The sequence below is a fragment of the Clarias gariepinus genome, chromosome 12 (genome assembly GCF_024256425.1).
Source record: "Clarias gariepinus isolate MV-2021 ecotype Netherlands chromosome 12, CGAR_prim_01v2, whole genome shotgun sequence".
Taxonomy (NCBI): Eukaryota; Metazoa; Chordata; class Actinopteri; order Siluriformes; family Clariidae; genus Clarias; species Clarias gariepinus.
The window spans coordinates 22862306-22888443 of NC_071111.1; the positions used below are offsets into that span (position 1 = coordinate 22862306).

At 40.4% G+C, this 26138-nt stretch overlaps 2 protein-coding genes across 3 annotated transcripts; both read right to left on the reverse strand.

Annotated features, from left to right (window-relative positions):
• Positions 1–580: 580 nt before the first annotated feature.
• Positions 581–5276, reverse strand: tigarb (TP53 induced glycolysis regulatory phosphatase b). 2 transcript variants are annotated; one of them, XM_053508931.1, is made up of 7 exons: positions 5181–5274; positions 3299–3441; positions 3152–3189; positions 2927–3048; positions 2733–2810; positions 2500–2610; positions 581–1349 (listed from the first exon to the last, which is right to left on the reverse strand). In XM_053508931.1, the coding sequence occupies exons 4-7, from the start codon at positions 3017–3019 to the stop codon at positions 921–923; spliced, it is 711 nt and encodes a 236-aa protein (XP_053364906.1). In that variant the 5' UTR covers positions 3020–3048; positions 3152–3189; positions 3299–3441; positions 5181–5274; the 3' UTR covers positions 581–920. The 2 variants fall into 2 exon arrangements, with proteins under 2 accessions (XP_053364906.1, XP_053364905.1); XM_053508930.1 differs by lacking the exon at positions 3299–3441 and having other exon boundaries at positions 5181–5276.
• A 2464-nt stretch (positions 5277–7740) lies between these two features.
• Positions 7741–25027, reverse strand: ccnd2b (cyclin D2, b). The gene is made up of 6 exons (XM_053508928.1): positions 24918–25027; positions 24597–24806; positions 21404–21619; positions 14330–14489; positions 12247–12395; positions 7741–10859 (listed from the first exon to the last, which is right to left on the reverse strand). Exons 1-6 carry the CDS (start codon positions 24963–24965, stop codon positions 10698–10700), a joined length of 945 nt encoding a protein of 314 aa, XP_053364903.1. The 5' UTR covers positions 24966–25027; the 3' UTR covers positions 7741–10697.
• Between the last annotated feature and the right edge of the window lie 1111 nt (positions 25028–26138).

The window sequence follows — 26138 nt, forward strand, 5'->3', positions numbered from 1 at the left end:
GAATTTGCTAGGGAGCATGAAGCAAATTCAACTTTGAAACAATGAAAAATGGTCACGGGGTCTGATGAGTTGAGACTGACCTTAATTCAAAATGATGTGTGTGTTAGGGTAAGAAGGGAAGCACATGAAGCGATGTACCCATAATGCATAGTGGCCACTGTACAAGCCTCTGGAGACAGTGTTATGATCTGTGGTTGCTTCAGTTGCTCAGATAATGACCTGCATGTACTGATTGACCAGGGTATTACATCTATAAAGTTTTTTTTCCTTGATGGCACAGGTATATTCCAGGACTTAAATCGTAAAAGAGTAGTTTTGGAAGCATGAGGAATCATTGGACACATGAACTGGACACCACGCTGTGTGCTGTAATCAAATGTGACTGAATGAAATCTGAGAGTGTGAAATTTTTTTGGCCCAGACTGTGTATAGTAATATAGATTGTGTACAACTCTTCCTACACAGCAGTTGCAAGATATAGACATTTGATCCACCTTATTATTATTTTTATTTCCAGGGTAAGTGTTAGGACATACTAGATCCTGACATGTTTCAGTTTTTCAAAATGTGAGCTCAGACATAAACAGTTCAACACTTTTTATTCTGAATGGCATATGATAATTTAACAAGTCATGTTTTTCCAAAAAAAGAAAAAACTATGCATTGCATATAAAGTGCATCCAGTCAGTTTAAGAGCAAAATCAAAGTGTGATTAGGATTAGACCTTCTTATTGCCCTCAACAGTACATCTCATAACATTACAAATAAATAATATTTAGCAGAATACTGTTTCTTTCACTCTACAGTGTAAATATAAAACCGTTTGTCTGAAATCTTAGGACCATAAATATGAAAATGCCATACTGTATGACACTGAAAACACACTCTGAAGAGGTTTTTCTCTCCTTTTAACGCGTTAGTTAGTGAGAAGAAAGTCCGTCCTTCGAACTCGAGCCTTTGAGGCTGGCGAGGTGATCCTTCCTGTTGATAAAGATGCAGTGGATCGCAACAGGTCTTGGGATGTTCTCTTCCACTTGAAGTGTGATTACAAACCTGCAGATGCCTGTGTTGGGGCAGGCTGAATACACCTGGCTCATCTTCAGCCCCTCGGGTAAGCTGCAGTTCAGGCCGTCCACAAGGTGACGCACTGCCACGCGGATGAAGGCACCGTGGCTGACCACTAATGCGTGGGTGCGCAAGTTCTCAACCCCATCATTGGCGAGGCCTGCAATTGTTGGCAGTGGCAACTCTGGGAACTCTGGGCTAGTACTGGGACGTGCGCTGGAGCAGTGGTCGATTAGCATGCGCTGGAACATGGATTTTAGGAATTTGCGAAAACGTGTCTTTACCTGTAAACAAAAACACATACAAAAAAGGTACTACTTATCATGCATGGCTGTGGCATGAAGATTTGAAACTGTGATATCTGGCTGAGGTGTTGAAAGGGATGGTAGGAATCTCTTTTTTGTTAATAAGAAGGGCAGTAGGCTTTTACAGGCATCTATGAGCCTTACCACACAGAGACGCATTTCGCTGTATACGTATACATTTTTTATCGTATTGGCGTTTCGTCCACACGGATCCGGCGTTTTAGGAGACTGAAACCGCTATTTTTTGAAACCTGGTCCCAAAGTGGATAAATCTGAAAACGACACCCTTGCGTCTTCGTGTGTACGGCCAATCCGTATATTTTGTGAAACGATGATATCATCACATCATGTGTCGGCTGCGTCACATGTAACAGCAACAACAATAATGGCGGACTACATGATTGTGTTCGTGTTGCTACAAAGCCTACTAGCTTTATTACAGCAAAATCTATTGCTTCTATGGAACTGTTATGAGCAACAAGCGATAATGGACAACACCATCTTGGTTCGTATACAGCGCGCAAGGTTATGCGCATGCATTACAGCGCCCCATACTGGTCTGGCATATATACTACACCGTTTTCAGTGGTTTCGTGTGTATGCAGATATTTCTTGAGACGACGCCGTGTTCACGGAAAAAAATGATCGGATAGGAAACGCACCGGCTTCGTGTGGACGGAGTCTATAAGATTGTTTGGTTTGCCCATGTGTTTATTAAGCTGCCCTGTGATGTTGGTGCCATTTGTGGATTCGTCTTGGAGAAAGAACATGCTTGTCTTGTGTTTGGAAAAGAAGTATAAAAAAAGGAAAGTCATGCTGCCAGACTGCAGGATCTGAGTTTGGACACATTTTGTACACATTTTTCAACACAAAAAAATCACTTTGAAGTATCCAACGAAGGATCATAAGGATCATGTATTTATTTTAAGAAAATAAATGTTTAAAAAGGCAACTAGAAGCAGTACAAGAGATGTTTAATATGCTATGATTTTAATCATATGTGATAAATGTGGTGGTGTGGGAAAACAAAACTAAACAAAAGCCTGTATTGAACCAAACAAGATGTCAGAGACTCATGATTGTATTCCAAACTAGAATCTGTATTCGTGCACTATAGACAAAAGTTTACCTCATCGAGAGTTTCTCCACCTGGTGGTGTGAAGTCCCTGCAGGCCTGGCCCGCTGCGTTCGCCATGTTCTTCATGTCTTCTTTGGGACGGCCCTCAGCCACACCGAATCCCTGCACAACATATAATCAAATCCAAACCAAGCGCTTCAGACAGACAGCAACGGCTTGTGCTGCGGTGCAGGGCAGAAAATCCTGTATGTGCAGTTTACAGTAATTGTGATTGGCAGTCTCACCCGCTCTCTGAGCAAAGGATCCAAGACCATCTCAATGCCAGCAGAGTGCAAGTTGTTTCTTAAGATGATCTCGGCAGTCTGGGAAAACAGTGAGGAGTGCGTGAACTCCCAGGACAACAGATCAAAGTCTTCGGATTCTAATTTAATTTTCACATGGAAACAGCACGCACAAATGCACGCGCACAGACACACACCTGAATGGCTCTCTGCAGATTGCTGACAAAAACGTTGGTGAAGCGAAGGTCTTGCAGGTACTGGCCTGCAGCCTCTGCCTGCTGTAATCCCATTTCTGACAAGGAAGTATCAATTCCTTGACCTGCATTGTGTACACACACACACATACATACATAATATAATACAGTTAGTCTTTTCACCTTATGCCAATACCCAAACCAACAAAATCAAGTTTCTGCTCGTACCTTGCAGCAGTTTGTCTTTGTTGTACTGAGTTTCACCACTGTGAAAAAAAAGAAGACACAAACAACTGATCATTAATAAATAAGTTGTTTCACAACACACCACCCTGATGTCCACGATTTCCATATAACAGCACAGCCTGTCCTTACTGGTAAATGTAAATTCCTTTCCATGCAACTCTGGGATGTAACAACAGTTTATTTCGACTGAGCAATCTGATAGGATGAGAGTCTTTCCACGAGTGGTGGTAATGGACAATACCAGCACTGGGAACCAGTCACAGAAGCACTTTCTGGAAAAAAAATAAAAACACATCTGACAATGTTATGTTATTTGCTTCCAAGTCATTCTAAATCTTATCTGAACCACTTGTGTTCTTTTAATTTATGGCTACAAAGCTAACTAGCTTCTAACACAAGGCCAAATTCCAAATCCTTCTCCAACCCCTGGTCAAGGGCAATACTTGAGAAACAAGTCATCTTTCAATTTAACCCTATTTGGGATTCAACCCTAAAACCTGGAAGTTAAAGGAGCTAGTATTCTAAAGAGAAATAAGTGGAAATATAAAGAAAAACTCATGAGATTTACAAAAGAATAAACCATGGAGGTCCACCACCTCAACTTTTGACTACATAATATCAGTAAGAATTTAAAACTACTTTCACCCCTGTTTATTACACTTTTGGTCGCTAGCTTTTCCAGTCACGGAAGGATATTTGTGGGCGGAGCAAAATAACTGGTTAGATAAGCAAACAAATCTTAATTTGTTGGTAATAAATGATGTTTGTGAAACTGTCGTATAAAAGCATATTCACACTTAAGGTCCTGCTGTTGTGATGAATATATACTAGGCAGCTATCAAAAAGTTGAGCGACTAGTTTTGTAACAGCACAAGGCTGCACGCACAATCACAGAGAGCACTGCCCTTCATAAGTCAGTGTGCCAAAAGACATCGCCCTGTGTATATCAGAAGCTGTGCAACTTGTGCTATTCTGATCAGGTGCGTTACCATATCTGCAATTTCATCATGGACAGCAAGTTAGAGACAACGGGAAATTCTGTGTAAAGCTGGACAAATCTGCCACAAAGTTTCCTGCAAGTTTACGGCAATGCTGCAATGAGTCATTTGAGGTGTTTTGAGTGGCACGAGGTCACGAGGGCCTGGAGTCTATCTGAGAAAATTTAGGGCACAAGGCGGGGTATATCCTTGAAAGTGATGCCAATACATCACAGGATACACACACAATCATTCACACACTAGAGGCAATGCAAAATCAATGGACACCGAGGCAGGAATCGAACCCGGACCCTGGAGGTACAAGGCGACAGTGCTAAGCACTACGCCACTCTAACTGAAAAACAAGTGAGGGCAAAGAGCCGAGTTAACATCGATTAAGATTTTTTTAAACAATCGAGTTGAAAGATCTGGGCTTTCCAGAGACAAGCAAATTCCAGAATGTTCCAGATTTTCCACTGCTTTCTCTCCGCCCCCTATCTCAAGCCACTCCCCTTTCCCCTAACCTCTGTGTGATCTGGGGAGGGGCTTGAGATAGGGGGCGGGGAATTGCAAGAGAAAGTGGAAAATCTGGAACATTCTGGAATTTTTAACGCCCCCTGTTGGTGACTGGCTGGAACAATGTTGTGTGGAGCGGTCAGCACAACTTTTTTTAAAATAAGATTTAGAGAGCCAGTGGTGCTGGGTATGACTCTGGATTTGTGTTTCAGCCTGCCCACACACACACACACACACACACAAGGGATACACAGATCTACAGCATGAGCACGTGTTTGTCTTTTTTTAAATCTCTTGATCTAATAGAACTACCCATGCTAACCTAAATTAGAGATTGCACATATGAACCAGAAGTAAATAAATGATATGCTAGTGTGTGGGCTCTCTCTAACTCTATCTTACACACACACACAAACACGCACGCGCGCGCACCCGTCCTTCCTTAAGGACATTAAAATAAGCCGTTCACATCTAAACACACGCATGCACTAATTCATCACTATAAAATACCGACTTACTGTCGAACGAGTGTCAGGCCAAAGGTAAGCATAATAAATAAACAAACACAAATCCAGCACGCGCCCTAGACTTCCTCGTTTCAATGGACTATGGAAGCGCGCCGCAGCTCGATGACGTCAGATAACGGGACGCCAACGCCTCATTTGGTTGTCATGGAAAACGCGCGACATCTTGTGGCCAGATATGCGAATTACATAAAAATGAATTTTTTACAACAGTATGTACTGTACTTGTAGCTCCCTTGGTCTGTGCACTGTAATCTCACAAAAAAAAACATGCCAGCAGGTGGACTTCGTACAGTACATTGCCACTAATTATATATACCCCCTTATATACCCCTGGGTCATTCGTATACCTTCGTGGAACCTCGGGATATGAATTTATTTCATCTGGAGGCAAATTCTCTTGTGCGTGTGTGTGTGTGTGTGTGTGTGTGTGCTCCCTGCGATGGATTGCCACCCTATCCAGGGTGTACCCCACCTCATACCCTAAGTCTTCAGTCCCCCCTTTATATAGTTCTTAAAAAGTTGCAAAAAATATTACGCCGTTAAAATATTTGTCAGAAAATAGCCCCAATGCTTCACTGATGCCATACTGTAGGTCATGTTGTGTTACAGACCCCGCAAACAAGGAGATAATCAGAAAAAAGTTATGTAGAGTGGAATAAAAGGAAAAACCCACCATGCCGCCCTCCATTTTTATTACTGTATTATTAGTATTTTTTTCTGTCAATCCGTACTTTCAGGGTTGGGGTTGATTCCCTCCCTCAGCTCTGTGTGCATGGAGATTGCATGTTGTGCTTGTTTGGTTTACTCCCACAGTCTAAAGACACGCAGGTTAGACTGATTGTCATTCCCAAATTACCCAATAGTGTAAATAGTCTAAATAACAATCAGGCATCGTAACTGCCACAGAAATGACATATTTCACCAGGTTAAGTAGTATCCATTGCCTGATGTGCTGAATGGCACATGGACGGTCCAAAAAATCCAGAAAAAAACCTGAGAAAAAAGAAGAGGCAATTAAGGGCCAGTTCCAGAGGCAAGACAAATTTTCAGTCAATGTTTACTTCTCCTCTGTGCCCTGCCTGTCAACATGAACTAGAAAATGCTCCCTCAATGTTACAGTTCATACAACTATAATCTTCTTTAACTATTTCAGTCTTTTAACATTAAATATTACTGTAGGCGAACTCCTCTGCTTTTCTTCTCTAAATTTAATATGATCAACATGGTGGTGATTATTTAGGAAAAAAGTCAAATGTTGGTAAAAAAAAAAAAAACAACTACAGCAAAAAACATGTTTATGTTTAATCATGAAAGTAAGAGTATTTCCATACACACAATGTAATGTGAAATTATCCAGATCTTTTTCTACTTAGCCCAGGTTCAGGAGTGCATTGATTTTAGCAATGCAACAGTTGTGGCCCATTTCCCAAAGGCGCCCATGTGTGCTGGCTCTTGCTGCCTTGACTCCAGCCTCACTCCTCCTTAAAACTCCCCAATACCTTGAATCAGTTTTGGTTGATTGTCTTTTTAAGTCTGCAGTTAAAATTATATATATATAATCAGCCATAACATCATGCCGCCCATCCACCTAATACTGAGTAGGTCCAACTTCTGCAACCCAAACAGTGATGCAGAACTGCATCAACAGTGAGAAACCAGCATTAACCTTTTCCTCAATTTGAGCTACAGTAGCTCTTCTATTAGATTGGACAATGTGAGCCAACCTTCCTTCCCCACGTGCATTAGTGTGCCTTGGCGACAGATGAACCTGTCGCTGGTTTTCTGGTTTTCCTTTGCACTGTAGCAGACCATCCAATTAGAATTATATAATAACTCAAATTCATGTGATCTTGGTGGAAGTTAGCAAATGCCACTCTTCTTTTCAGTATTTATGCTCAACATGTTTATTTTAAATTTTCATAAAAAATACGGCAGCATGGTAGCTGAGTGGGTAGTGTTGTGTTGGAATAATTGCATTTCTGAACTGCCCACACTGTGGCGGTACGGGTCTGGGTTGACAGATGTTGTAATTCTCAGCAATGCTTAACTACCACTACCGTGGAAGGCCAAGCATTACTCAGAAATATCTCCTTGAATGGATGGATGGATGGATAAAAAGATACACCAACGTGGGCAAGTCTTCAGGGCAGAGCAGACTTTTCCACAAGGCCTTACTACTTAGTGACATCAGATGATGATTGTAGCAGTAAATGGATTAGACAATGTAGTCCCCAGGGTGTATTTAAATGCAGCATCTCGTGCTGACCACTAGATGGCAGTACTAAAATGAAAGTAAAGGGTGCAAACATTACACAGTAACGGATGTATACTCTACGTATATTCTTTGGACTGTGGGAGGAAACTGGAGTACCCAGAGGAAACCCACCAAGCACAGGGAGAACATGCAAAATCCCAGATCCTGAGGCGGGAATCGAACCCTTAACCCTAGTGGTGCAAATCCTTTCTAGCAACAGTACATAGTGCAACTATGCCTACACATGTTTTTTAAATGAATTGATCCCCCCCAAAACACTCACACTCACAAAACAAGTGTCCTGTTTAACTTTATTGAACAGACAGAATGTAGAACAAGCATTATTCTCATACTCAAGTTTATAACCAGGGTATAGCCCAGCCAATTTTTTTTTTCTTTAAATAAAAATAAAATTATGAAAATTTACCTTGTTCTTTGGTCTTAGATGTAAATTACAAATTGCACACAACTTTGGTGTAATCAATTTTAGCAAACAATACACACAAGAAATCAAAACGTATATATTTTAAAGAAAACATTTATCTTGTTTTGCCTATTTCACACATTTATCACTAGATATAAACTAGAATGTAGACAAACATAACAGAAAAAAATATAAGGGGTGTTCAAGTCAAACTGGGCCTTTGATCGTGAAGAATAAAAGAACAGTTATGAGCGTAATAAACACCTTTTATTTTTCTATATAACCCCCTGCTGCACTACAGTGCACAATGCACTTGGAGCGAGGTCAGGACTGTAGGTGCGATAACTACCAGCCGAGCTCCAATAATGTGCAAGTGGTGTTGGTTGATGTTTAACTGTGGCATCTACTGAGCCTTATCACCAACATCTGCATGAAGTCTTTTAAGACACATAAGGTTCGGGAGAGAAGGTTGAAAATAGACATTATCTCAAGTTTAGCATAAAGATATATTAAAAAAATATATACATTTGAGTTTGCTATAAATTGTATGACAGGGCAAGTGAGGTAACATTAATCCCAGACAAAATAAGGGGAAAATTGTTGGGGAAAAACAAACAAAAAAAACAAAATGCGCAGGACTGTAATGCATGGGTCCTGTTGTTGCGCATATGAAGCACCAGATCTGGACTTTAATAGTGGATAGACCTTATCAGGACGATCTGAGCACAAATAAAATAACCTAATGTCAAACATGACAGCAGCCAATCAACTAAAACATGTAATGCAAGGAACGTTACATTACTCACTCTTAAATCTTGAACGCTCTCAACCGGCAGCTTAAGCTCCCTGATAAACATGTACAGTAAAGAACTTAAGCAGCAAGCATTCCTGCTTTTTTTTTTCTTTAAGTGCCTAGCAAAAAAAAAAAAAAAAAAAAAAAAAAAAAATCAAGCAATTCATACCAGTAACAACAGCAACAGATTAAAGGTAACAAAAGGCATGCAACTGAACACTAAGCACTTGCTTTACTTTCCACTCCGACAGTTCTTCAAAAATAAAGCAGAGACATACTAGCATTTAAAAAAAAAAAAAATCATCATATCCTAACCGTAGCAGCACACAAAGTGGAATGTAGGCACACAATATCATCGGTGTAAGGCAAGCTTTTTTTCTCTCCTTAGCAGCATATCGTTGTTCCAAAAGAATCAAATGAACACAAAACAATAAGAGACAGAAAAAAAAGGGCAGAATAAATCTGACATGGTCTTATGAGAATACAGTAGCCCATATATAATGCAATACATTGGAATGTAAATTGGTGTAATTAAAACAGTATATTAGTTTATTGCATTGTAAATATGGCAGTATAGTTAATTATGCGTCTTTCTTTATGAACATTTGACTTTTTAATGAAGTTGAAGCTGTTTTGAGGTGAATCAGCAAAAGTAAAATTCAAGTATATACTCTTAAACTTTTATAATATTGAGCTGTTAACGACAGCAACGACAAAAAAAACAAAAAAAAAAAACTATGAAGACTAATAGATAAATTTAACAATATGCTATCTAAACTTGCACGGTACAATTGTTCGCCAAAACGAGGAAAAAATAAAAGAAAAAGAAAAGACCTTTTCAATTGCTACGATGGAATCCAGTAGGCAGTCCTCAAAACCTTTTTCAGCTACCCTCGGTTAATGCTAACCAATAAACCCTGCAAGTATACCTAACACGATGGGAAACCAGCCCCAAAATAGATAATAACTTAAAAAAAAAGAAAAAAAAGAAGAGAGAAAATGATAAAACTTTTTCTCATTAGAAAAAAAAAAAAAAAAAAAAAAAAAACTCTGTTCATCTTATTGTACACAATAAGAACTTGGGAATAATGGAAAAGTGCACTGTTTTGGCTTTGAGAAATTTATAATAAAATGTCAGAAAACCTAGGCTAATTAGTTCCCTAGGTTAAAAAAAATAATAATAAAATAATAAAATAAAAGCATGACCGATGGAGTTGAAGAACTTGCTCAATCACTTTTAAATAAACTCAGATATTGCATAACGACACTGTTGTCCTAACACCCACAAAAGACTCTTGCTTGCAGGAATACCACTATTGCGATTTCGTTCATTCCGCAACCTCACGTTCGCTGACTTGCCTTTTCCTTCTCATCGTCATTCACGTACTTGTTTCTCTTTACCTTCTTTACCTTTACTTACAGGAGTCCAATAGAAGCTCCATCCTAACCTTTCTGAATCTGTACAGGCAACTCTCAGTTAATGGAAATCAGCTTGTTGAACTGCAACGAGGCAAAAATTCATCAAGCGCCATTTGTGTATTTGTTTGTTCTTCCACGATAAAACGTACCTGCGAACTACAAACGTCTTCTGTCTTAGTCTTTGGCTTGTAATACACAAGCCTGGGAATTGTACTTCCTGTTCACTGAAACGCAGCTAACATGCACAATACACGTTTCCATTTGATAAATAGAAATTGTCAAAATGTAACTAGTGCAGAATAACACCCTAATATTATAATAATAATAATAATAATAATAATAATAACAAAAACAATAAAGCAATTTTAATTTACCTTTTTAAGTAGACATTTATGTAATGTAATATATTTATATATATATACTGCTTCACTGTGTGTTTGATGTACTGCAGATACTAGATTAAATTCTGTGTTGTAAAGCCGTCTGAATATATTATAGATTCTTAAGTTACGCATAAATTTATTAAACTCCATATATGTAGAATTATTATTATAATTAAATTCTTTATGTATACGTTTGTTTTCCAGATTGAGGACTGCTGGGTATGGCGAGGAAACATCATAAATTGATGTCACGGACGTCTGTCGGGGTGCAGGGCTGGCTTTGAGGCTCCACCTCTTTGCTGTTGGCCCCGCCTTCTTGGTACTTGTGTTGCCGGATTTGTCGAAGGCTGCTGGTCAGTAACTGCTCGATCTTTTCCTGACAAGACTTCAAACATTCCTAAATTAGAGAAAGAGGAAAATGAAGTGGAAATGCATAAAATGAACACAAACAATATGTATAAAAAACACACAATATTTTACTCTAAAAGATTACAGAAGCTAGGTTTTCTTAGTTGTTTTTTACCTCTTTATCCATTATCTCCATTTCTCTCTCTCTTTACCTCTCCCGGTCTCCCGCTCTCAGTCCCACGCTCACCGTCTCACCCTGTCTCCCTCTCCCACTGTCTCTCCTGGTCTCTTCCTTTCTCTCTCAGTGAAGCCCTCAGTAATGCTTGTCGCCTCTTCCTGCCCCACTCTACGGGGGTCTCTCCCCAATTTCTCCCAGTCACCCTGTCTGTCCATCTCTCCCAGCCTCACCCAGCCTCCCAGTAACCCCCCCCACCCCAAATCTCGCCGTCTCTCCCAGTCCCCCCCCTTCCGAATCCACACACACACACGAGCGACAACAGTCACAGTCACACACACACAAACACACCAAGAACAAATTTACCTCCAAGCCCACACGCAGACAGACACATGCACACATCGGTTTACAGCTGCCACCTTCAGCCACTGCCAAACCCTACAGGCTCTCATCATGAAATGTAAATAGCTTCAATATGCAACTAGTGGAAACACCAACAGTCACCAAAATGCACAAACATCAGGGTGGTATTTCATAAGGATCCGAATGTTAGGAGTCTACTGGAATGAAAAGACATGATCTGTGGCTTTCTTGGTTAGTACTTGGCGGTCTAGCGAAAAATTCACACAAAGCGAGATCTTAAACTTTGTTTAGTTATAGAACAGTCTATCAGTAAGGATCTAAAAAACAAAGCCAAATTAAATCGATTTAAAGTTAACGGCCATATTACTACAAGAGAAGACATTTTGTATGTGATGTTACTCAGTAGGCAGTATAAGCCAACACTGATCCTTTTTTCTTTGTATTTCCTATGAATTAATTCCTTGAATTAAGACTGTTCAGGAATAATCGTTTATTATGAATGAAGACATGATTTTTTTTTTTTTTATATTCCTTTTGTCCTAGGGGTTGCCACATCAGGGTATTTGAACTGCAAGATCCATCTGGTAGAGTTGTGACAGGAAGGGCATCCTGTGTAAAAACCTGTGCCAATTTCTGACCGGGCTTGCGACCAATTAAATGGTCTTGTCCAAGGACCCAACAGTGGCGACCCGGCAGAGACAGGGCGCAAACCCTGACCCTCCGAACGTCAACCCAGAGCCTCAATTACCCGAGTCACCACTGCCTCAATGAAGACATGAATTAAAACATATTCTGAGACTATACGACCGTGTCAGACAGGAAACATTAAATATCCAGTAAAAGGTTGTGTCTGGCAGAAAAAATGCGTATGTTGGCAAGGACAGTGTGACACACTCACTACTTCAATGTGGGCGATTTTGGCCAGCAGTTCAGTCATGCCTTCTCCCCAGACTTTGCTCTCCGTGTGGTTGATCTGCAGTCCGCACACCGCTGCACCAACGCTCCCTGTGGCGATCATCGAGGGAGGGAACATCGCAAAGCTGTGATCTAAAAACAGAGACAACAGACAACATGAAACAGGGCACGCAGGAAAAGCTTTCACCTGGGAAGCAACAAAGCTCCCTGCAGACAACAAGGCTAATAACCGCCAGTCTATGTGAGAAAGTCGGGGAAAACATCTGCTCCGAATTCAGCTGAGAACCCCGACTGCCTTGCATGTCTCTGCATCACTGCCTTTCCTCAAAGATGCAGCTGTGATTAGAAAAACAGAGTGTCTTCGTCCTTCCTCCTCCACCCGCTCACATTTTTGAAAGGCTTTGCAGTTTTTCTCTTCAGTCTCTCCTCGGGCAGTCATCTGTTCAGCTTTACTCACAGATGTTGGGTAGTTAAACCTAAAGCCGAACTAGTTATGACCTGCCTAGATCCCTAAATTTAAACTTAACGCTGTTTGACTTCAGCGTGTGTAGCTTGATCAGAGCTATAAATCGGCGTATCTTTTCTCCAAGTCTATGGAGGATGTGATGGACAGGCTTGTGCTTGGACAGAGAGAGAAAAAAAAGAAAGCCAGCTGCACCGTGGGCTGCCTCTCATGCCATGAGAACTACACATCCAAACAAGAAAAAGAAAACCCCAAACATTTACATTTACTCCCAAAAACGGCGGCGCGGTCTTTGCTGTGGCCGTCTTGCGCTCGGATTGCAGGCCTTATGAATAGACGCGGGCCTGCAGGAACACACCCAAAGCAGGAAACTATTCCCACTGACACAAAAATAAGATAAGACCTCAAGAAAAAGGCAGACTTTCCTACTCATCTCAGACATGATGAATGAAGACGAGAGACCCTCACAGCAGCTCTGCTCCCATATTAGGGAAAAAAAAAAATTAAGTATTTTGTGTTACTAAAATTACTGCATGGGGGCACTGTAAGCCAAGTTGTGCAACCTTTTCGGTTATCTTTTGCACTGTACTGTACTTACAAGGCTGAGCGTGTTTTTGAAGAAAAACCCCCACAGTTCTGTAATACTGCAAAAAAATGCGATGACGTGCATCAAGGAACCCCGTGTTAAATTAAATAATGCATCTCATACAGCTGCACTGCGCAAACACCAGAGGACCCAATCTCCACAAAACCCCGGTGACATGACTGCGTAATTTCATGGAGAGCGAGCTGGCCTTCTAAGATGACCATTAACTCCAGATCACAAGGATCGACACATTTAATGGGTTGTAAGGTTACACAAAGACAGCACAAATGTTTATTCGTAGCTTTCAAAAGAAATGGAATTCGAGAAAGTAAATGTGTTTGTCGGGCAGTTTAACCTACTGTACTTTGAAGCTCCATTTCCAATTTAAATTGGATTAAGTCTTTTAATATTTTTATTATAAGAGCTATCATGAAGTTCACCATGTTGTTTTAATCAATTAACTTTACCAGAGCAGAGACTTTATTAATTTAACATATTTTGCGTGAGAATTTTAACATTTTTTGGTTTTAATTTAAAATCAGAAAACTTTTCACTCCTAATTCTTCTCCTTTGGAACTTTGACCAAATATTCCGAGATTCAATTTCGTAATTGTGAAATGATTGAACTGTGGAAGCAGCATCCTAAATCAATCGAACAACTAAATTTTGATGTTAAACTCCTAATAGTTTTATTCCCATTAAGACTAGACTTTGTTTATAAGACTTTGATACACGTCATTGCTCTTATTTTAAAAGTGCAACTCGGAGACAACCAATCAAAAACTGAATGGTCCGTCCAGAAAATCTAAAATTTAAACCTTCCTTTAACCTTTTTTAGACCATTGTTTTATGTTAGTGGATGTCCTTGTACCCTTAACAACTTCCTGTATGTCCCTCTTTGGATTGGTTTTGCAAAGACTCCAAAGTACACTTTTTGGTTGCGTGTTGACGGGGGTAAATAAGAAGAAAAATGCCTAAGAATTAATAACTGTGTTTGTGCATTTTTACGTGTAGTACCTGTGGCACAAAGGGTAATAAAAGTCTGTGCGTGTTTTCGAATCAGCTTCAGTCTGTCTTCGGGTAAGGGTATCTTGCGTAGGATGTGCTCTATGAAGTCGTGAGGTGTGACAGCTGCCAGGTTCCACTTGAGTTTTCCCAGAACTATCAGCTCCCAGTTCTATAAAAGAGAGATGGGGAAAAAAGAAAACGATGGAGAGCTCAAACATAAATGAAAGGAGAATGAAAGAACCATCTGTTTCAGCAAAGGGCTGGAAATCCATACAAGCTTTAATATACAAGATGACGACCTTTATCAGCAGGGGTGTGGAACCGAAAGGACTCAAGAACTTAATGACTACTGTTTCAGTTTTCAGAAACAGGAAAACGTGCCAGAACATCAAACTTAGATGTAAAAGACACTCTTGCATAAAAAAAACCACATGTGAGGCATTTAGAAACATCTGGTCTGATGAGACAGACAATTAACATAAAACAGAAAGTGCTGTGGATAACAGTCTTATCAACTAGTAGTACCATTCCTCCGGCGAAGCATGGTGGTGGCAGCATCATACTATAGAAGCACTTTGCATGATGGTAACTGTAACCTAAAGAGCTCTTACAATAGTACCTAACAAATGGTCATAAACAGTTACCCAAAGAAGCTATTTTAGTTTGGATTTTCAATACATTTGTCATATGGATCAGTGTTGTATATAGTTTAAATCATTAATTGAAGTCTAAATTGAATTTAAAATCAGTATAAAATACTCATAATGTTTCCAAACATAAAGTTTCCTAATCAAATTGGATGTACACTTTTTCTGCACAATTTGTAACCAGTGCACGATGCTGCAGTAGGGTACGGGTTTAAGTGCTGTCCATGTGCTGTTTAGATCATGGCCGTATATGGAAAAAATATGAATCAATCTTTTGTTGGTCAATTCGATTGATATTCAAACCTTTAAAATGATTTAGGTAAACTTAAAATGCTAAATGTTCGAACATTTGTGAATTCTTTAAAAAGATACCACACATTAAGGGTGGATTTTCTGCAATGTACATCCAAGACATTCTTGTTTTGCGAGATTAGCGATGCTTCATCTTCTTCTAAGTTTATGGATGGCTGGTCCAACAGCACCACCTACTGGATTGTAGGCTGGAGCAAAAGATCAGCAGGAAAAAAAAAAAAAAAAAAAGATGTGACATTTAAACAAATCCACAACAAGCTTACACAACATTTCAGTGTTTATTAAATACTCTGTCGTTTTAAAAACTTTAAAACCTGTAAAATATCTGTTTTACTATTGCTATTGAATGTCACCGAAAGGATCAACGGCAGAAAACTGAATCGACAGTCTATCAGTGATTCACAGAGGATCCTTTGGGTGCTGTGGGTTGCAGAGTGGTGCCTCCATGTTTCCGACTTGTTTGTCCGACACATTCCACAGATGCTCGGTCAGATTGAAATCTGGGGAATTTGGAGGCCGGATCAACAACCTTGTAATGTTTGCCTGCTAAGCCACATACACAGCAGGCTGTGATGCACTGAGTGTTCTAACATATTTTTATCATAGCCGACATTAACTTTTTCCAGCATTTTGTGCTGCATTGGCTTTTCTGTGGGATCAACCCGGACAGGATGGCCTTTGCTCCAATCAGGCAGAGACGAGCCATGGGTGCACATGATCCTGTCACAAGTTTACTGGTATATAATTGATAAATGTTATCCGATTCCCCTGGCAGTGGTGTTGTCTCAGTGTTGGGGCACAAACCAAAAACAGGGGTAGCTCAGTGGTTAAGGCATTGGACTATGGTTCGGAAGATCCCAGGTTCAAACCCCACAACCACCAAGTTGCCACTGTTGGGCCCTTGAGCAAGGCCCTTAACCCTCAACTGCTCAGATGTGTAATGAGATAAAAATTTAAGTCGCTCTGGATAAGAGCGTCTGCCAAATGCCTAAATGTAAATGTAAAAACTCGTTGCCAAGATATAAGCCTGTCAACTGCCTATGATGCCTCCATATGTAAAACTCACAGGCACAGGGAATGTAAAGAACTTTAACTTCAGGATACTTGTATCAGAGGAGCCATAGATGTTGGAGCTTTGCTGGAAAGATGAAGCTTTAAACATGTGGAATTTCAAGTCAACAGCATGATAGTTTCTCCCCCAAAGTAGTCTAAAAGCATTTTTGTACGCGTGTCCACTCTACAAACCGCATTATAGTCTGTAGAGTGATTTTTGGAGTGATTTCAGGGTTATTTTTAAAGGGGTTAAATATTTCTGATCTACAAGATTTCTTTTTTATCAAAATTGATCCTCTTTTTTTCTAGCAAAGCTAGAAGCAAGGGAAGCAAAGTGGGTGCCGAACACATCCTCTGTGCTTTTTTTCCCCCTTGGGGGCGGGGGGGATTTTATTTTAGGCTGAACATTTCGATACAAGTTTTGTGGGGGCACATGCAGAATTCAGCAAGATATGGCTGGCCTCTGCCGGATTCCTTAGAAAAGTAATAGCGAGCCATTTCCCACGGGGAGGAGGAGGAGGGTACGACCAGCATTAATTGCCAAAGATTCACTTCCCAACAACAACAGCAGGGGTGCCCTGAGGGTACCAACTGGTGAAAATGCCCATGGGGGTCACTTGAGGTCTGAGGCAAGACACTGAAGTTAAAACCGTATAGGCTAAAGGGTTCCTCTATTCTATAACCGGTCCACCTCTCAAACCTCGACACAAATAATGAAGTTATGACAACAATCATCTCATTCTAATAACGGCCAAACAAAACCTAGCTCTCCTTCCTCTTGTACACACACACACACACACACACACACACACACACACACACACACACTTCCTTCCTACAGGCAGTGTTCGGAGAAATTCTCCACAGCTGATATGCAAGGCGGAAACACACCAACATGCTGGCACATCAGCAGCTTCTGCTTTATCTGCTTTTTTTTCTTCTCTTGTTAAGGAAGTGCCACTGATTACACAAAGAAAGACATTCAATGCCCGATCTCACATATATAATACATGCATAAGGTTTTAGCATTGGTTTTATCTGGGAAACTGCTCCTAAACATTTTTTGGTCCCACGGTTCAGGACACTCCCCTACTGAACCAAGATTGGGTTGCTATTCTTGGCTGGAGTACAGTCTTCGAATTACTTTGAGTCATTCATTTCACTACAGCGATCAGATCAAAACAGTGCATGTTGTTCACTGGTGCCTTGGACAAGATTTGGGTTCATATGCAACAAGTGAACCATATGGAAGGCAGGAATACTTGGTTTATTCCCTTTGACTCCATTTCTCAACCATGTCCCATGAACACGAAGCCTTACCTCCCACAATCTACAGAAATGCCAAGTAACTATGGGTGTAACCATGCAACCATGACACAAAGCAGCCTGATTGGGGGTGGGGAAACTAAAAAAGAATCTGGAAATATGCAATCTGCATCACACATTAGCAATATATTGATTATACATCTAAAGCAATTGCACATTTTCAACACCAGAGGTCCCGATCTGCTCAACCCTTTGATTTAAAATATACAGAAGACACAAAGGTCACATGACCACATTCTTTCATGGAAATCTGTTATCAACCCTGTGGTCAAGCTTCTCTATAATGCTATTAAAAAAAATGAAGCAAACTAAGAACAACTCAGAAGAGCAAGGCGGTAAGGCAAGTAAGTTTAGCACAAGTGAAACAGAAGTGGTCAGTACACAGCTGATGAAAACTTTCAGTAGTGTGGAGTGATATTCTCCAATGAGCCTGAGATTATCATGAACTGGAAGTGAAAAAAAAAATCTCAGATAGGATTTTTTCCATCTAATTTCCTCATGAAGTTGCAAACTAGTTTTAAATGCGTTACAAAGGTGGTTGCTTAAACCCGATTTATGCTTCTGTGTGGGCTAAGTCCCTTCTCTGATCTTTGGTAAGTTTTTGATGTACTACAAACATTGGTGAGTAGATCTTCTAGAAATTAAAGCAGTTAGTGTTTCCTTTCGTTACTGCAACGCAGAAACGAAAGGAAACACCAGTACAACATTCACCTCAATTAAAAACAAACAAACAAAAAACAGAAGATAGAAGGTGGTGTATATGTGATGCTACCACGTGGACCAATCATAGATGTTATTTTCGGTCAGCGTCAACACTACAGGTGCACGCCGGGCTACGCAGTGGGGTACTTGACTACGCAAGACCAATGACGTACTGTAGACTTGACACACGATCATAAATCAGGCTCTAGAGTTTAGCACTGCTGCCTCACAACTCCAGAGTTGAGGGGGTTTACATGTTCTCCCCATACTTGAAGAGTTCCCTTCAGGTACTCTGGTTTCCTCCTACAGTCAGAAGACATCTGGTAGAAGCTAAGTGGTGTTGTCAGATTGCATGTAAATGTATGATGGGGGGTTATGAAGGTGTGTTTGTCCTATTCTATAGGTTGGCACACTATGTATCCCACCTTGTCCGTAGAGTTCCATGAAGTATGTTACATGGTGGATGGATGGATAGAACCACCTTTGGCTGCAAAACATTCTAGGATATACCTCAATGGGCACATTTTTTTGCCAATTTATAAAAATCGCTCAGGCTCAGCCTCCTTGTTTAATTTTCTATATCATTAAACTATTTTGACTTTGTTCATTTGTTTGTTTTGGGAATTAGCACTAAAATATGCGTCTTTCAAATATCATTGATCATCCTATCGTCGTGAATTATAACATGTTCGACTATGAGTTGCATCAACATGCGAAATTTGCAACCCTTACTGTAGGGATGGGCGTTGCCTGATGACCAGGGTTTCCACCAAGCATAGCACTTTGCACCACGGCCAAAAACTCACGGTTTGTTCTCATGAGACCGCAGAACAATTTCCAACAAGTTTACTGGTCTTACAAGATGCCTTTTAACAAACTCCAATCAGATTCCATTCAGCTTTTTGCTTGCGGTCTATAAAGCCCAGTGTCCAGGTTTCGGCGATCCTTTAACCAGCTTTTCCACTGCATCAGAACTTGTGGATCTCTCCAGATCCTATAAAGATACCCTTGGTGAAAGGCCTCCTTGAAGTGGAGTCACTTTCATTTGGTTCTTTTTAACAATTGATTTAATGGTTGATTTTTTTAATGGTCCTTTAATATGACAAGCTTTTGATGAATCTAGTCATCGTATTATGTTACTACTGATGCCAACGGGTTGCACTAGAACAATTTTAGGGGGTTCACAGTAACAGGAAATGTTTGAACTATACCAGTAATGGATGACTAGGGGGGTTTAGATCCTGTATAAATGATCAGTGTTGAAGGAGGCTTTATTCAGTGTTTCAACACTGTAGACATTTTCCTGGACTTCCACAGACCACAGGGTCTATAAGCACTACAGCTCAAAGCTTTTGCAACACGGCTTTAATAAAGCCCGAACCTATTTTTCAACAGCGGTTTCCTTCTGGTTGCTTTTGGTTAATCCAACCTAAACAATTCCATTGTTTTACATGACAAACATCCAAGACCCAACCTTTCAATGGAAGTGAATCTTAAGACCTGGAATAGCAAACAAAAAGCGGAAAAAAAAAAAAATCTTTTTGGCTATTAAAATGAAGAAGAATCATCATTCCGGAGAGGAATTGAAACAACACAGAAAAGACCTTTTAGATTTGGCAGAACGATGGGACTGACTGAGTCAGCCTCTCACATTTCCACTGCTCCACTTCACCCACGCACCAGACCGACGCTGCAAACTGCATCTTGACATCTCTGTGAAAAACACTAGGCACTTTTTTTTTTTCAGATTTCCATTGACACATCTGTTGTTTTCCTCTAGCAATTCCACCCAGCTTGATTTAAAAGAAAGTTGAGCGATCTAGTAGATTGAGCAACTTGGTCACATCGTTTGAAGATAACGATGGACTCCAGAACTGATTCTACCAAGACAGAGGATTCAGTTCGTTCTGAAAAAGCAGACATGACATGGCGAAAAAAAATGCTTGTGTCATCATTTCCTGTATGATTCTAAGAAGGCAGTATTTATGCATTAGGTATCAGTCAGATAAGTTAATCATACTGTAGGGTCTTCGATGTTCACTAAACCAGTATGTATGAAAATGCTCAAAACGAGAACATGGAATATGCTTTTTGATTTGAATTGCCTAAAAAATATGCTGTACAAGGATGTCTATTGTTATAGCACATGCAACCTTTCATTTTCCAATTTCATCTGCATGTTTGTGGCCTGCTCTCATTCACTCTCACACGGACACATGGACACACACAATGTTGCTTTGGTTTTCCTTTGAATGTACAGTTTTAACAAAAATCACAAATGACATTCTCGCTGCAATCTCTATGCAACTCAAGAGTCTTGTGGTAAAAAGTCAGACCACAAGAAGCCTACGCAGACCTAGCAGCAGCAGCACTCGCGCAGACTCAAGACTAGACCATAGATCTGGTCCCATGTCATCATATAGCAATCTCATTTTTTTTTTTTAAATATACTCAAGTAAATTTAAAATGGAATAGGACCATTTGGGCACAGCATGCCATTACTTATGGTATCTGTCTACAACTTTGAATTTTGAGGATAGTGGCACATGACATTTAACACTGTAAATATGAAATCGTGGCAGTAAGGGAAGTGGGTGTTAAAAAAAAAAAAAAAAGACCTAATTTTGGCAGGCCGCATTCCGCTGCCTGGATGTTCAATAAGTTGTTCACGTCACCATAGCGACGGCAGCAAAACAGCACATGGTATTCGAATAATATCCTTTAATAGACCGAGCGAGAACCTGCGAAACGAGCACATTAAATCACGGAATCGGCAAGCCCTGAGCTGCTAGAAAGCATTTACGCATGAACGGCACCGAGACGCGAGGCATGTGAACGTTTTTGTTTTTTGTTGCGTCTCCGTTACAAAGTTCACGCACAGATGCATCATGGGAGCAGTGCGTCTTGACCGCCCTTTTTTAAATGACGTAAAAACCAGTATGATTTTGAAAAGAACAAGTTTACCAAACTTTTTGCTTGTTCGTGTCGGCTGTCGATAACCGTACCGTTTCGAATGAATGAATGATTGGACACCAGGTCTTACCAGCAGCTCTTGAGATGTGATTGAGTTGTCGGTGTAAAGGCAGAGTTTTTTCGCAGATAACGGTTGGTATGATTTCAGCTTGGACGCCAGGAAGAGGCACACGGCTCCGAGAAGCTGCAGGGACGACTTTTTGGTTGGCACCACGGAAAGAAAGCGGTCCAGGTAATTGACGGCCAGGAGGAACACTTCTTCCTCACACTCCTCTTCTTCACAAACCTGTGGAAAACAAGGAACATAATGTCTGTCAAAACTACTTATGCTTACATCAGCTTCTGTAAAGGGTCCTTTTCTCGAAGGAAGCAGGAACGAACAGCTCCTTGCTATTCTGCCAAGCAGTCGTGTTGGAACACAACCTGTCACTGAAGACAATTCATTTATAACTCAACATAGGAAGTTAGGGAATCGCACAAGACCGCAAGGCTGCAAACGCCCACACAGTCGAGCTGCTTTGGTGATTACTCAAGTGAGTGAACTAATGTTACACCAGCGCTTGGGAAGGTAGCTAAGGGTGTATGCTTTAAAGTAGTAACGGTTCAACAACTTTAAAAGCCTGCTCTACACAAAAACTAGATCAATGCCTGAAACTTCATATGAATGTAATTCAAGCATGAATGGATTGTAATTTGAACAGCTCTCACTAGTTCTGTAGGATCTTGTCATGTCTTCTTTTGGCTTTCAATTCTGAAAATAAAAGAGATTCCATGGAAGAGCTTGCTGCATTTCATTCTAAGGGTGTCCATACCTGCTTAAGAATAAAGATAAAAAAAAGTTATTAATCCCAAGTGTCAGTTAAGCAATGCTGGCACGTCATTAGATAGCAACTAACGTTAATCTAAATTTACAAACCGGTATTAAAATTCTTTATCAGGATTGCAAATTTCACATATCCTCTTAACTGATAGCTGAATTAAATGTTAAATAAATAACAGATTAACTATTATTGATAACGCAGTTTAAGATTCACTTCATGGCGTAATTTTTCATTTACATTTACAGTATTCGTCAGACGCCCTTATCCACAGCGACTTACATTTTTCTTTCTTTACACATCGGAGCAATTGAGGGTTAAGGGCCTTGCTCAAGGGCCCAACAGTAGCAACTTGTTCGTCCTGGGGTTTGGACCTGGTTTACTGGTGATCAGTAATCCGACACCATAATCACCAAACCACAATAAATCCGTAACATCATTTAATAGACTTTAAATGTTTAATCATTAACATCCTTAACATTTTTAATCTTGATTTATGTCCAAGGTTATAGCAGTCATGTATATTTTAATACAAATTGCTCAGCCTGAAGGTGGCAGATTATCTTACGATCTTGGGTGCAAACTAGATATCTTCATACTAACTTGCCAAGAAAAATTCTTAATTTTTTTGTGCGAAAATTCATGCATTGCCACACAGACTCAAAATGTTTTTTTTAACTATTATTTTTTTATTTATATAATTGCTGTGTTCCGTTCCACAGCCCACTTTTTAGGGCCTACTTTTTTGTAGCTACCTACTCCACTGCTTAGGGAATGTCATTCAGGGGAACTTTCCTTGACAAAATTCCACTATTCGGGACACCATATATCGTCATCAGAGGTCACTTTTACCATGTGTTACCATGGTAACCTCGGGTACCTGTTGCTGCTACTGTGGAAATAAAATATTTTTGGAAAAATTATCATCGCGCACTTTCTTTTTTTCAGATTGCTGGCCGACATAATGGATTTTAATCATTAAAATCAAAATTTTAATGATTGTCGCACATTAATATTGTTATCCTTGATAATGTTAATTAAATATATAAATCCCTTATGTCCCAATTTTCTCTTCAAATTATTCGTAGCCAATTCCCACAACAATCAGGGCCACAACTACTGTACCAGACATTTAGGGCCGAAGACGCTTGTTTCCTTCGAGCCATGTGATGTCACTCATCCACATCTTTTCAAACTGGTCGCTCATAACATTGATTTCCACCTCTTTTGCGCTCACAGACGACCTCAACTGGCTTAGAGTCGCAAATTACGTGAGAGTGCTAGGGTGCCTCCCATCCTTCTTTCTCATGAGTGAGCTTCAGCCAATCACCTTTCTCCAGATGATAGAGCAAGCACTTTACCGCTGCGCCACTCAGGGGCCCATAAATCTATTTTTGAAATACATTTTTTTTTTGCCGCTCCAGAGAGGCACAACGACTAACAGGAAATTTTTGCATGTCCACTTCTGGCGAAGTCAAAACCCATTGTTAACTTGTTCCTTACACCGTTTACAGTTCCCGTTGAACTGAGCAGTTTTGCTCACTTTGGTTTAGAGTCGCACCTTTTGGATAATGTTATGCAAAAAGTGCATTAGCCTATGTTTGCATTGGAGGCTCTATGTTGTTGCAGTTCCTCAGTAGTCCTACAGGGGGAGCACTCTAAACCACCTACACATTAGCAGGCACTACAGCGTCCCCTGTGGTAGGAGAGAATTATTGCTAGGTTTGTTTAGAATTGTAAATTCTAAAATGTAAAACAAAAATATTGAGCTGGGATTTTTTTTTTTTTTTTTTACCAATTGTGATATTAGCAGAATAGAAATCGAATCGACACCCAGGTATCATGAGATCATCATATCAAGTGATCTCTGGAGACATCAACAGGACAGTACACTTAATTATGCTATACTTCAGTCAAAGCAATGAATTGGATTTTTTAATTCACTTTAATGATTTGAACTCTCCTCAAACGACTGGTTAGTATTTTTGCAACACAGTCAAATTTGGGTGTGACGTATCTTCTATTTATTTTTTGTTATTATTCATGTAAAAGAAAAGGAAAAAGAACAGTCTGAACCCGGAAGTTGAGAGCGTTACGTCACACGCTTGACCATATTCGCAAAGCTCCGCCCTCAAAAATGATTGACAGGTGTCGCATCCAAACAAACATAAACAAGCATCCTGGACCGGAAGTCGTTTTCTCCAATATGTTTTTATTTCAAGTTTTGTTAAAAGCCACGACTTTAATTCAATGCCTTTTCTTAAATAAATGTTTTACACATCTTCTAGAATATATCAACATAAACAGAATAGCAAAAAATGCTTATTCGAAGGTATTTACACAAGAAGCTCTCAGGATATGACTTTGTGGACCATTGAGTCAGGTGTAAATATTAATACCAAAGCGTGAGACGACACACACACACACACACACGCAGTAACTCACTTCTAACATCCAGGTGGCCAATATCCTCCTCATGCAGGGCTGCAGCTCTTTCTGGACGCGCTGGAAGTAGGACGCCTGCGGGAGAAACGCGTCCTCGATGGTCATTAAACTCCGCAGCACTCTGTCGTCGTTGAATATGGTGGGGTCTAGCAGAGCCCTGACGACTCCTTCCTTCTCATTGCAGAACAGCTCCATGTTTAGTTTCCCCACCTGCGGCAGGAGACGATGAGACAGACAGAGAGAGAGAGAGAGGGCAGGAGTGTGCTTTAGAAACAAGCATCAGGGTCTCCTCGGGACTGTGCAGCCTGGCTCTGTCTCTACCTCATCACCTCCTGCTCCCTCTGGGCCTTTCCCTTCGTCACCACGCATTAAGCCGAGACGACACCGCACAGACGCGCACACTCCCGAGCTCCCCGCCACACTGGACCATCACTCAGGACGTAGGAACTCTTAACCAACTTCAGGACCACCCAGTAGGCGAGGCTGTTCTGCCCCCGCTGTGCGTGCGCATGCGCGTTCCAGCACGCTGCGCTCTGCGTCATCACGTCAGGCCATTAACGTTCAATCATCTCTGGAGATCTTACATTCACGATATTGGCTGGCGTAGAGCCTGGCTCGTGACTAATAAATACTCCATTTCCAACTGTTTATTTTAATATCCTTCACAAGATTTACCATGTGAACTGTTTTATCTAGATATTTAGAGATAAGTTGCTTCATCTTTGATACAGTACTGTAGATGAAACTACAAAAAAGACTTCTTAACTCTCCTAAAATGTCATCTCTTTCATCTCCTTAATGTATTCCTTTAGTATAAACACTGACTCACTCACTTACTCATCGTCTATACTGTTTACAGGGTCGCAGGGGGCCTAGAGCCTATCCCAGGAGACTTACGGTATGAGGCGGGGTACACCTGCCAATCCATCGCAGAGTACACAAACACACACACACACACTACAGACAATTTGGGAACGCCATGTAAATTTGACCCACAGCCTCAAATTGAGGTGTTATAATCGACCATGGTCTTAAATTTGATAAACAGATCAGAGCTGTATCTTGGACCATTTTCTTTTCATTGAGGAAAACATATCTCTCCTGTCCTGGCTTTCCTTTCATTGACTACTGGTTTAAATTGACTTCAAAATGTTTTTGATTGTGTTTAAATGTTTACATGGCCTTGCCCCGCCCTACCTCTCAGACCTGCTTCAGCCATATGCCCCTCTTAAATCATCAGATAAACTACTCCTGACTGTGCCTAAAACCAAATGCAAGCTGATGGGTGATCAAGCGTTCTCTGTGGCTGCATCCAAATTGTGAAATGACTTACCCTTGACCATCAAATCCCATCTGAAAACTCATGTTTTCTTTGGCGTTTAAACCAATATGAGATGTTGATAAAATGTTTTTTTAGATGTGTTTGGATTAGAAATGTTTGAGATTATTATTTTATTATCTACTCTATGTAAAGCACTTTGTTGTTGTTAATGTGCTATACAAGTAAAGTTAATGTTGAAGTCTTTGGACTGTGGGAGGAAA

Excerpts from the sequence above, each read along its gene's own strand:
- tigarb (XM_053508930.1), bottom strand. The coding sequence starts at position 5,212 with ATGCTTACCTTTGGCCTGACACTCGTTCGACA. Across the intron at positions 3,190-5,180 it reads GGCCTGACACTCGTTCGACA|TGGTGAAACTCAGTACAACA; the intron begins GTAAGTCGGTAT and ends TTTTTTTCACAG. Across the intron at positions 1,350-2,499 it reads GTGGAGAAACTCTCGATGAG|GTAAAGACACGTTTTCGCAA; the intron begins GTAAACTTTTGT and ends TTTTGTTTACAG.
- ccnd2b (XM_053508928.1), bottom strand. The coding sequence starts at position 24,965 with ATGCGTGGTGACGAAGGGAAAGGCCCAGAGGGAGCAGGAGGTGATGAG. Across the intron at positions 21,620-24,596 it reads TGGCCACCTGGATGTTAGAA|GTTTGTGAAGAAGAGGAGTG; the intron begins GTGAGTTACTGC and ends TGTTTTCCACAG. Across the intron at positions 10,860-12,246 it reads AAATCGCCCACATTGAAGTA|GAATGTTTGAAGTCTTGTCA; the intron begins GTGAGTGTGTCA and ends TCTCTAATTTAG.